General features: G+C 42.4%; 1 protein-coding gene across 2 annotated transcripts in view; it reads right to left on the bottom strand.

Annotated features, from left to right (window-relative positions):
* Positions 1-2,039: 2,039 nt before the first annotated feature.
* The window catches only part of SH2D4A (SH2 domain containing 4A), an 86,493-nt gene continuing 76,685 nt past the window's right edge, over positions 2,040-11,847 (bottom strand). For both annotated transcript variants that reach the window (XM_017539689.2, XM_017539690.2), the window contains exons 9-10: positions 3,487-3,710; positions 2,040-2,217 (exon numbers count right to left, since the gene is read on the bottom strand). In XM_017539689.2, coding sequence (XP_017395178.1) covers positions 2,125-2,217; positions 3,487-3,710 — 317 coding nt within the window. In that variant the 3' untranslated portion in view covers positions 2,040-2,124. The remainder of the gene's footprint in view (positions 2,218-3,486; positions 3,711-11,847) is intronic.

Here is an 11,847-nt window from a genome sequence, read left to right as displayed (position 1 = left end):
TGTGACAAGGGGGTATTTTCTATTCATTCCAGTGAGAAGCACTGGAAACTTAAAATTTCAGAATTGGATGAAAATAATAAAGATCACCCAGTTAAACCAGTTTTTGTTCAGAAGCAAAAAATGAGGTTCAGAGAGATAAAATGTTCTGTCCAAGATTACATAGTAAATGGTGGGAACAGATAAGAAGTTTTGCAATAATGCCTTGATTGTTGAATCATAGAAACAAAAGCTAAGAGATGGGTTCTTAAAATAGTTAAATGGCATAAACCACATGGAACATTTCAAGAAAGAGTTAAACAATGATCTACGTTTAAAAGCTATCTTGGCGTGGCATAGTATCTCACATGTGTAATCCTAGTACTTTGGTAGACTGAGGCAGGAGGATTGCTTGAGGCCAGGAGTTCAAGGTTGAAGTGAGCCATGATCTCACTACTGTACTCCAGCCAGGGTATCAGAACAAGACCCTGTCTCTAAAAATCATCATCATATTTTCTCATTAGAATACACACGCCAACCATCCCCTTTTCTGGTTACATTTTATAGTCAGTGAGTGCTGTACGCAACGAACAAGCTCATAATCACACTGCTATATCGTTCTGCTTTCATTAAAAGGCAATGTAAAAGAGTGCTGACCTACAGAGTTAGGCCAGAGGTATTAGTCAATCTCCATCCTCCCAGAAAAATGATCTCCGGTGGCTCAGAGGCTGTCCCCCTGATTGGGGCTGGACCAAGGGAGGTGGCAGGTTGGGGTGCAGCAGGGCATATGATTCCTGATTGGAGAAATAGGTGACCCAGGGCTAAACAGAACTGGCTGGAAGGTTTTTCTTATATCCCATTTCTACTTCATTATGAGAATGGTGGAGGGGACAGCAGTGAATGGGTCAATCTTGCGTGTCAGGTTACATAGTTACGTAAACGACTGTATTAGCTTTCTGGGGCTGCAGTAACAAATCATCATGAACTCAGTAGATTAAAGTGACAGAAATTTATTGTCCCAGTTGTGAAGGCTGGAATTCTGAAATCAGGGCCATGCTTCCTTCTAAGGCTCTGGGGAAAACCTGTCCTATTCCTCTCCCCTAGCTTCTGCTGGTGTCCCTTCCCTTGTGGCTGCATCACTCCAATCTGCCTCTTGTCCCCTGTTTGTCATCCCGTTGCATTTTCCTTTATTTCTAAACCTCTCTCTTCTCCTGAGGATGCAAGTCATGGGAATTAGGGCATGCCCTAATCCAGTGTGACCTCATCTTAGCTTGACTGTGTCTGTAAAGACCCTATTTATTTCCAAACAAGATCAATTTCATGGGAATGGGGTGTTAAGACTTCACCAATATTTTGAGGGAACACAGTTCAACCGCAAGTAGCATCCAAACAGCCTGCTTATTCTGTTCTTGCCTATATACTATTTATAAAAAAAAATACATGTGCAGGTGCTTTATCCATTTGGTGTGCTCTGGAGTAGAGCCAGAGGAGGCCAGGGAAGCCCTGGCCCCATTCTCCAGAACAAGGAAACAAACTCAGGGACATTTGCTCACTTTCCTGCAGTCCATATGTATCTTTATGTATGTTAAGCTTCTCATCCTATGTTTTAAAACTTCTCACTCCATTTACATTCATGACTTCTGTTTTTCTATGTCTCTCGTGTCCTGGTTCCAACATGTACAATAAGTGAGGTGTGTTTCAAGCATCATCTCAGCCAGGACAGGCTTTTTTGCCAGCATTTCAAAGCCAACATGGAACTTTGTATCAACAGGCCCCTAAGACCTCCAGATGATAGAGGGAGTGCAGTGGTATTATGATAGCACAGAAACATACTGGTTTTCAAGTATATCTTAATTTCTAAAAGTTTTCTATTTCTTAAGGTCATACCCTTCATAATCGGTAGTTGCTAAAATTGGGACTTTTCTCCCTTTACTTTTAGAGTGCATAGGAGCAGAGGTCATTTTCTCTTGACATTGAACTCCAGTATTTGTGCAGGAGAGAGGTGTCAATGAGGACTCCATGGATACTTCTGGTTGATCAGTATTGGCTCTGCTACACGGTGATTTTGGCTTCACACATAAATGTTTTAGTGGTGTTTGTTCAGGGGAAAGCCCAGCTGGAGAATGAGGATGACCCCAGTAAAGGCTGTCACTCAAACAGCTCTAGGTAGTCAGGCAGCTGGTCCTGCTGACCACAGGGATAGAGGAGCAGCTCCTTCCCCAGGGAAGTGATGGGTTCTTCCTGTCAATCAGAAGGGACAGTATCAGACAGTGTGAGTAGCAACCAGGCGCTCTTCCTAATTCCTCAGAGGACGTTAGCACCTGCCTACCCTTGACTTACACAAAGCTTTCATGGTTTGTGATCATCTTAAGAGGCATTTATTCTTTTTTTGAGGTGGAGTTTCCTTCTTGTTGCCCAGGATAGAGTGCAATGGTGCCATCTTGGCTTACTGCAACCTCTGCCTCCCAGATTCAAGGGATTCTCATGCCTCAGCCTCCCAAGTGGCTGGGATTACAGGTGCCTGCCACCATGCCTGGGTCATTTTTTTTTTTTTTTTGTATTTTTAGTGGAGACAGGGTTTCACCATGTTGGCCAGGCTTATCTTGAACTTCTGACCTCAGGTGATCTGCCCAAAGAGGCATTTTTCTTATCCACACACTGCCAGGTACTCTCTTTCCCTCTAGGGCTTGAGTTCTAACTTAAGACTGTGCTCATATGTCAGGGGTCCCCAGTCCCAGGGCCACGGACCAGTACCAGTCTGTGGTCTGTTAGGAACTGGGATAGCAGGAGGTGAGCAGTAGGTGAACAAAGCTTCATCTGTATTTCTATCTTCTCCCTGTTGTTTACATTACTGCCCGAGTTCTGCCTCCTGTCCCATCAGTGGCATTAGATTCTCATAGGAACACAAAATTTATTGTGAACTGTGCATGTGAGGGATCTAGCTTGTGTGCTTCTTTTGAGAATCTAGTACCTGATGATCTGTCACTGTCTCCCATCACCCCCAGTTGGGACCGTCTAGTTGCAGGAAAACAAACTTGGGGCTCCCACTGATGATACACCATGTTGAGCTGTATAATTACTTCATTATATATCACAATGTAATAATAATAGAAACAAAATGCACAATACATATAATGTGCTTAAATAATCCTGAAACCATACCCCCCAACCCCCAGTCCACGGAGAAATTTTCTTCCAGGAAACTGGTCCCTGGTGTCGAAAAGGTCGGGACTGTTGTCATATGTGATCCCTGTGGGTACCGTTTTTTTTTTTTTTTTTTAAAGCATCTCTTGTATTCTCTGCCCCAGTGGTGTTCCCTGAGTATTTAAAGAGGCACTAGTTTCTATTATAAAGGAATTATTACAATTAAAAATCCCGATTATCAGGAAGAATTAACCAGAACAATCCCCGCAGCACTTGTCCTGGTCCTTTTCCTCGTAATTGTCTTTCATTGTTAGAGCCGCTACAAGACAGTAACTCACAAGGCAAAGTGAGGTTAGGCATCGTTACCTTGTGATATTCCACCAAATCTGCCAGGGTGGCATGCTGCAGCTGGTCCACACCCAGGAAGCTGTAGGAGTCTGCAGAGGCATCTATGAGGAAATGTTTACAGCCGTCCTCCGACAGATAGGACAGGGCGTAGCCTTTGATCCTTTCACTGACTCGGATGAGGAAACTGCCGGGCACACCTGTGCTCAGAAGTAGTTCATTTGCTTTCTTGAGTGTGAGAATTCCTGTGGCAAAGCAAAAAAGGCAGGTATTTCAGCCAACTCATTACCCAAAGTCTCCTCTGTTAAATCCAGCTGCATGGATAAAGAGTCAGTGACACCTAAATAATACACAACAAGTTGGGCTTCTTAGGAATACGGTTAAATGTTCTTCTGGTATTTGCTAATGAGACAAGAATAGGTTATAGAGGCAAACTGTATATGTGAGAGCTTAAGTGTCAACCTTAAGAATATTTTCCACTCATATACCCATTTATAGCAACACAGGTGTTAGAGGGTTTATGAGGGTCTAGCAGGACACCTTGATGGCTATCCTTGGAGTGTTAGATCTGGGAGGGGATTTAAAGAGACTCTCCCTAGGCCACCTTAGTTTACCAACAAGGACTCAGTGGCCCTGGGAGTGATTTAACTTGGTTGAGGACAGTGGTTGTCAACCAGGACAGTGTCTGAAAGGCATCTTTGGTTGTCATGGCGGGGGGAATGCTACTAGCATTTAATGGATAGAGGCCAGGGATGCTGCTAAACAGCCTGTGATACACAGAACAGCCCCATACTACAAAGAATTGTCCAGCCCCAAATATCAGTAGTGCTGAAGTTGAGACTCCCTGGTGTGGGAGGTTCAGCAATTTAGTGACAGAGCCGAGTCAGATTCAGTTCTATAAAGTACCTTAGACTGTAGCTACTGCTAAATGATACTACACTAGCATTTAAAGGAATAAAACTATATATGTATGTGTGTGTCTTCATATACATGTCTTTATATGCATATATTAAGTTATATAGAGATACAGCTTAGATGCCTCATGAATTCACTCTTACTCCAGACCAGCGTTTTCCCCAATTAGTCCAAACTCATGAGGTCTGACTCATGTTCTAAATTTTTTATTCCCATCGTAATTCATCTATGAATAGATAATGCTGTAAAACTCATAGAAAGAGCAGAAACACGTCTTGGAAAGAGGGAGAAGCCAATGAATTATTCAGTGAGCTGTGATCTGTGAGGGAGGAACAGCGTTCTACGTGTGCCCTTTTTCATTTCGGCAGACAAAGCTCTCGCCTTCTCTTGTTCCACAATTGGCTCCCTGTTGATACTCAGTACCTTATTATTAGGAAAACAAAACAGTAACAGAACCACCTCATGGAAAGGTAAGGGGCCACCACAGCCCTTTGTCCTTGTTAATACAGTTAATTGAGAAGTGAACTGGCTCCAGAGTAAAATAAAATAAAACCATTTCTATTCTCTTTTCTGTAAACAGACCTTTAATGAGAGGAGGATTTTATAATCAAATACCACATGTTCTCACTCATAGGCAGGTGTTGAACAATGAGAACACATGGACACAAGGAGGGGAGCATCACACACTGGGGTCTGTTGGGGGAGGGATAACATGGGGAGAAATGCCAGAGAGGTGACGGGGGTGGGTGAAAGCAGCAAACCACCTTGTCACGTAAGTACCTATGCAACAACCCTGCATGATCTGCACATGCCCCAGAACCTACAGAACAATTTTAAAAATTAAGAAATAAAAATTGTTGGTTTTCTCTTAGCCGAGATCAACCAACCAGCCCTTCTACTGCCTCTTTTCCTGTTTCCGATTTAGGAGGACACAGACCCCAGGTGCCCTACTGCACAGTCCTGGTGTATGAAGGTCGAGCGACTGTGAGACCTGCAGGTAAGAGCTGGGAGTAGGTGAAAAGGCCTGACAGCCTCCCCCACTTGCAGATAGTCAGTGTCCCTGAAACAGACCATGGCCTTGCTCCTAGGGGCTGCGGCTCTATTACACTCATTCCCAGCAGATGACTCATGTATGTGCGTCGCACACATTATGTCCAGTTGCTTTTCCACCCCTTCCCCACTGAGACAGACCACCAGACACTGCAGGCACCATGGACATTGACTGAGCCTCTTGGTTCAGATGCTCCGCTATCCACATTCGGTACTCAAATCATGGCTATCGAAGTTCCAATAGATACAGGCCGGCTGCTTCTGTTTCTCTATGTTCCCTTCCTAAGCATCCCTGGTCCCACTGATAAATTACAAATGACAACCATACGTTGAAACAAGGCGCCAGGTACCAGCCCATGGAGGGACTGCACAGGAGAAGTCTCTAAAGACACTGTATAAGACTGACTCTGAAACCCAGGGATGTTTTTCAATGACCCTGAAAAGTCCCTTTGAGAAACAAGGTAACAAGTTTGGAGAAGCAGCAGCATTCTGGAAAAAGATTTCTCCCTCCTCCTAGACTGCTGGCTCACTGTGAAATTCCAGGCTGTTTCAACAGTTGGGGCAGATGTTATAATTTATGACATCTGGAAGTTACCCAGATAAATCTGGATTCCTAAAATAAAAGCTATTCTGGAAAATTATAACCAAACCTGGGATAACTAAGGTCAAATTCATTTTAAGATCAGGTCCTAGAGTTACTATAACTCAAACTTTCCAAAAGCCTCTTAGCTTTATACACAGATCTTAGCACCATGTAATCTCCTGGGACACCAGGTCACAATCAAATGTGTTTGTGGCAAAGCATAGATCATCGTGGAGACTCCTTGTACACCATGGGACAGAGGGTAGGTTCAAAAGGGAAGTGCCCTGGAGATAAGGCTTTGATTGATGCAAGAGGTAGTTTCTGTCTTTGCTTTTTTTTTTTGCTTTATAAGAGGAGTACTATTCCTGAACAGCAAACTGGCTTGGAAGAGCTAAATACATAGGTCACTGTACAATTTGTCATGAACCCATCAAGGGGCAGCATGTGCATTTGCGGTGCCCTGGCTGTAATCAATGCCAAGCTATGACCTGTATCTGCTGGGATAGGGAATTCTTGAGCACAAAATCAAAATCCAGTGTTTGTTAGATATTGATCACTGCAAACTCAATCAACGTTTTCTCTCTTTTTTTAAACAGTCTCATTCTGTCACTCAAGCTGCCGTACAGTGGCACAACCTGGGCTCACTGCAACCTCCGACTCCTGGGTTCAAGCAATTCTCATGCCTCAGCCTCCTGAGAAGAGAAGCTGGGATTACAGGTGCCCACCACCATGCCTAGCTAATTTTTGTATTTTTAGTAGAGATAGATAGGGTTTTACCATATCGGCCAGGCTGGTCTCAAACTCCTGGCCTCAAATGATCTGCCCACCTTAGCCTCCCAAACTGCTGAGATAATAGGGCTGAGCCACTGTGCCTGGCCTCAGTTCACCTTTTAATAGTGCTTATCCTCTGAGTTGCCCCTTGCACAACTCTAAGAATTCTGAAGCAGGGGCCTTCACTCCAGCCCCTAAAGGCCACGACACATTGGTGCCGCTTCCCTCTCACCTGCTGTCTCCACTCATCTTAAAAGAATCAAATCTGAGGTCACAGGATTTCTGTGCAAGTGAAAAGGGTAAATAAAGAATTTTTTTTAAGACAGGATCTTACTCCATGGCCCAGGCTGGAGTGCAGTGGCATGATCGTGGCTCACTGCAGCCTTGACCTCCTGGATAGGCCCATGCCACCACACCTGGCCAAGTTTTTGTAGAGATGGAGTTTCACTATGTTGCCCAGGCTAGAATATTCTAGTCCATCAGTTCAATGAACCAGATTTTCACCCGGATAGCAGTCTGTAGATTATAGAGCTGAATCCAGGCAGGGACTGGCAGAACTCTGGTAGCCCAGAAGAAAGCAGATGTTACTATGTGAGGTCTGATGGGCAGCATCTGGCCCTGAAGAGCCCGAGGCAGAGCAGGAACTGAAATTCCTGAAAGCCTGCACACCAGCACCAGCATAGGGATCCGTCACAGCTGGAGGAGGTCCCACTCCTCTCTCTGTGTGATGTCAAGGCTCCCCCTAGAACTTTCTGCGATAATGAAAATATTGCCACATGTGCTACTGAGCACTGAAATGGGGCTAGTGCAGCTGAGGGATGCACCTCTTATTTGTGATTCATTTTGATGTGAAAAGCCACATGTGTTTTGGGGCTACCATAGCTGGACAGTATAGCTCTAAACCTCTCTGAACATTTTGCCCAGGAAAGGCCCAGGAGAACTACTTTTCGCACAGGAGAGGGCAAACAGACCCAAGAGCCTGGAAGTAACTCAAACCCCAGCACGCGCCCAGCTGGAAAACCAAGTGGCAACAACTGTCCACAGGGCGGTTCAGTGGTATCTTTCTCTGTGGCTTCCTCTTGGAAAACTCCTCTTCACTCCACAAGATTCAACTCAAGAGCATGACGCATCCTGATCCTAGCCTGGGCAGTCAGTCTCAGTTTCTCCTAGACCTGCTGAGCACCTGCTCGAACCTCCATCTCAGCGCTCACCAGGTCAGTGCAGTGTCTCTCCTGTGCTCACCTCCATCTCTGTGCTCAGCTAGTTTTCACGTCTATCCAAGAATCCACAAAACCTTCTCCCATGACTGTCCTGCCCTGCCCCACTTCCTTGTGAGCTCCTAGAAGACAGCTACTCCCTCTGATTTATTTTTACACACTCAGCACCTGCCACTTAGAACATGCCCGGAAAATGATTTAATGAATGCTTGTGTCTTATAATCAAGTCGCAAACTTCCTTCTCTTGGACACTTATGCGCTGCCACTGCCTCTAGTCTAAGAATTGTGGCCACAGGGACAAGCGATGCATTTCATCTTTGTCTGATCTAATTTTATTTGGATACATCTGTACAACTTTCCAAGTCTGGACAATATCTATTTGAAAAACAGATGAAAGCCAGATACAGTGTGTATTAACTCCTTTAATCCTCACAGCAAACCTACATAGACAAATTGTTATCATCTTCAAATAATGGATGAGAACACTTGTATACCCTGCTTAAGTTCATTCAGGCGTGTCAGGAGAAGCGCTGGAATTGGACCCAGGCTGTCTGACCTCTGAGCCCACGCTCCCACCCATTCTCTCAGACAGAACACCTGCCTTGCATTGGCGTACCACACTGTTCAATGTGCTTCCATTGCTGTTTATTTTAGGGTTACTTCCTCTTTAAAAAAAAAAAAAAAAAAGGAAAGCTGATATAACCTCTATTTTATAGATGAGAAAACTAAGGCAGAAAAGGCAAGTGCCCAACCTTGCAGGATTAGCAAATAACAGTTCTAGGTTTCTTGTCTTCTAAGGTTTTGTTTTTTAACCCAGTAGGCTCATGGAATTTTCCTGGAATTAGCCGAAAATAACATATGTGTTTTTATTCCACAAAGGGGTGTTCATTTCTCACCTTGGCGACTTAAAAAAGATGCATTTTTCGCGTGATGCATTTTTCGCGTTTATGTATGTGTTGTTGTATGCCTTGATGTGGGGACAGTGCATCCTTGACTCTTCCAACCTCTAAGCTTAGCATTCATGCTGCTGAGGATGGATAGGCTCCTTAATAAGGCAAGGATCAGAACTATTAGCGTCATTCACCCTCACTTCATTATCTTAAATGGCTAACACTTATTAACTAGGGCTTATGATGTGCCACCCACAGTTCTTCATGTTTGACAAATGTTAACATATTCTTGCCTCACATATTGATTTTCCCAAGACTTCTCATCAGTAATGTTGGAGGACAGAAGGCAGTGGACCAGTAAAGATTCTCCTCAGCTTATCTTATGATGGGATAACATCCTGATGAAGCCAGTGTAAGTTGAGAATATTTTAAGTCAAAAATGCACTTAATACACCTAACCTGAACATTGTAACTTCACCTAGCCTACCTTAAACATGGTCATAACTTTCATATTACCCTACAGTTTGGCAAAATCATCTAACACAAAGCCTATTTTATAATAAAGTATTGAATATCCTTTGTAATTTATCGAATACTATACTGAAAGTGAAAAACAGAATGGTTGAGTGGGTACTTGAAGTGTGATTTTTACTGAATGTGTATACATTCACACCATGATAAGGTAGAAAAATAATAAGTCACACCATTGCAAGTTGGGGACTATCTGCATATTCAAAATGCTAAAAGAAAAAATAAAAATTGTTCTTTAAAAGTGAGACAAATTAAGACATTCCTGGGTAAACAAAAGCTAAGGAAGTTCGTCATCACTAAATCTGCCATGCAAGAAATGCCCAAGGATGCTACATAGTGAAATGAAAGGATGCAAGATAGTAACTCAAAGCCAAATGAAGAAACAAGTAACTCAATAAAGGTAAACACACAGGCAATTATAAAAGCTAGCATAATAGTAACATGCTTACTATCAAAATTAATCGAGCACCATATCAACAGGATTATAAGCCATGGCCAAGTAGGATTTATTCCTGGAATGCAATATGGTACAAAATATGAAAATCAATCAATGTAATACACCATATTAACAGAATAAAAAAATGCATGCTCATTGCAATTAATGCAGAAAAAGCATCTGACAAAATGCAACACCCTATCATGATAAAAACACTCAACAAACTGGGAAGAGAAGGAAACTATCTGTACATAGTAAAGGCCATGTATGAAAAACCCACAGCAAACATCACAGCTAATGTTGAAAGACTTTCTTCTAAGATCATGAATAAGGCAGAGATGCCCACTTTGGCCATTTCTATTCAACTAGTCCTGGAAGTTCTAGCTATAGCAGTTTAAATAAATAAAAAGCATCCAAATTAGAAAAGAAGAAGTAAAATTGTCTCTGTTGTCAGATGATATAATCTTCTATGTTGAAAATCAGAAAGATTCCACAAGACGGTTAAAACTAATAAACAAATTAAGCAAAGTGGCAGTATACAAAATCAACACACAAAAATCAGTTGCATTTCTATACATTAACAATGAACACTCTCAGAAGGAAATTACAAATAAAATTCCATTTACACTATCATCAAAATGCATACTTAGAAATTAACCAAGGAAGTGAAAGACTTATACAATAAAAACTACAAAACATTAATGATGGGGCACAGTGGCTCATGCCTGTAATCCCAAAACTTTGGGAGGCTGATCACTTGAGATCAGGAGTTCAAGACCAACATGGTGAAACCTTGGCTCTACTAAAAATACAAAATACAAAAATTAGCCAGGCATGGTGGTAGGTGCCTGTAATCCCAGCTACTCAGGAGGCTGAAACAGGAGAAACACTCGAACTAGGGGGGCAGAAGTTGCAGTGAGCAGACATCATACCATTGCACTCTAGCATTCCAGCCTGGGCAACAGAGGAATACTCCATCTAATAAAAACCCCAAAACTACAAAACATTGCTGAGATAAAGACGACATAAGTAAGTAAAAACACATCCCATGTTCATGGATTAGAAAACTTAATATTGTTAAGATATGAATACTGTTCTAAGTGATATACAGTTTCAATGTAATCCCTACCAAAATCCCAGTGACATTTTTTGTAGAAATGGAAAACCCATTCAAAAATTCATAATGGAATCTTGAGACCAGGAAATTGAGCTCAGCTTGGGCAAAATAGTGAGATCCTCTCTTTACAAAAAAAAAAAAAAAGAAGATTAACCAGACATGGTACTGCATGCTTGTAGTTCCAGCCACTCAGGAGGCTCAGGTGGACTTGAGCCTAGGAGTTCGAGACTGCAGTGAGCTATAATTGTGCCACTGCACTCCAGCCTGGGCAACAAAGCAAGACCTCGTTTCTTAAAAGAAAAGGAAAAAGAAAAATAACAAGGGTTGGAAAGGATGTGGAGAAACTGAAATTCTTGTGCACTCTTGGTGGGAAGGTAAAATAGTATAGCCCCTATGGAAAACAGCATGGCCAGTTTCTACAAAGATAAACCACAGAATTATGCTATGACCCTGAAATTCCACCTCTGGGTTAATATCCAAAAGAACTGAAAGCAGAGTCTGGAAGAGGTATTTGTACATGGAAGCAACTCAAGAGTCCATCAACAGATAATGGATAAGCAAAATGTGGTCCATCCACAGAATGGAATATTATTCTGCCTTGAAAAGGAAGGAAATTCTGACATACACAACAATATGAATAAAGCTTGAGGATATAACACTAAATGAAATAAGCCACTCGAAAAGACAAATTCACTGTACAATTCCACTTATATGTGGATTTTAGAACAGTCAAAATCATAGAGAAAGAAAGCACCATGGCAGTTGCCAGGGCCCTGGGGGTTGGTGGAGAATAGAGCATTATCATTAAATGGGTAGTTTCAGTTGTATAAGGTGAAGACTTCTGTGGATGAATGGTGATAATAGCTATATAA

This window comes from Cebus imitator, unplaced genomic scaffold (assembly GCF_001604975.1).
Source record: "Cebus imitator isolate Cc_AM_T3 unplaced genomic scaffold, Cebus_imitator-1.0 Scaffold120, whole genome shotgun sequence".
In the NCBI taxonomy this organism is placed as follows: Eukaryota; Metazoa; Chordata; class Mammalia; order Primates; family Cebidae; genus Cebus; species Cebus imitator.
Note: the sequence above shows the minus strand (reverse complement) of the source record. Positions and strands in the feature narration are given on the sequence as shown.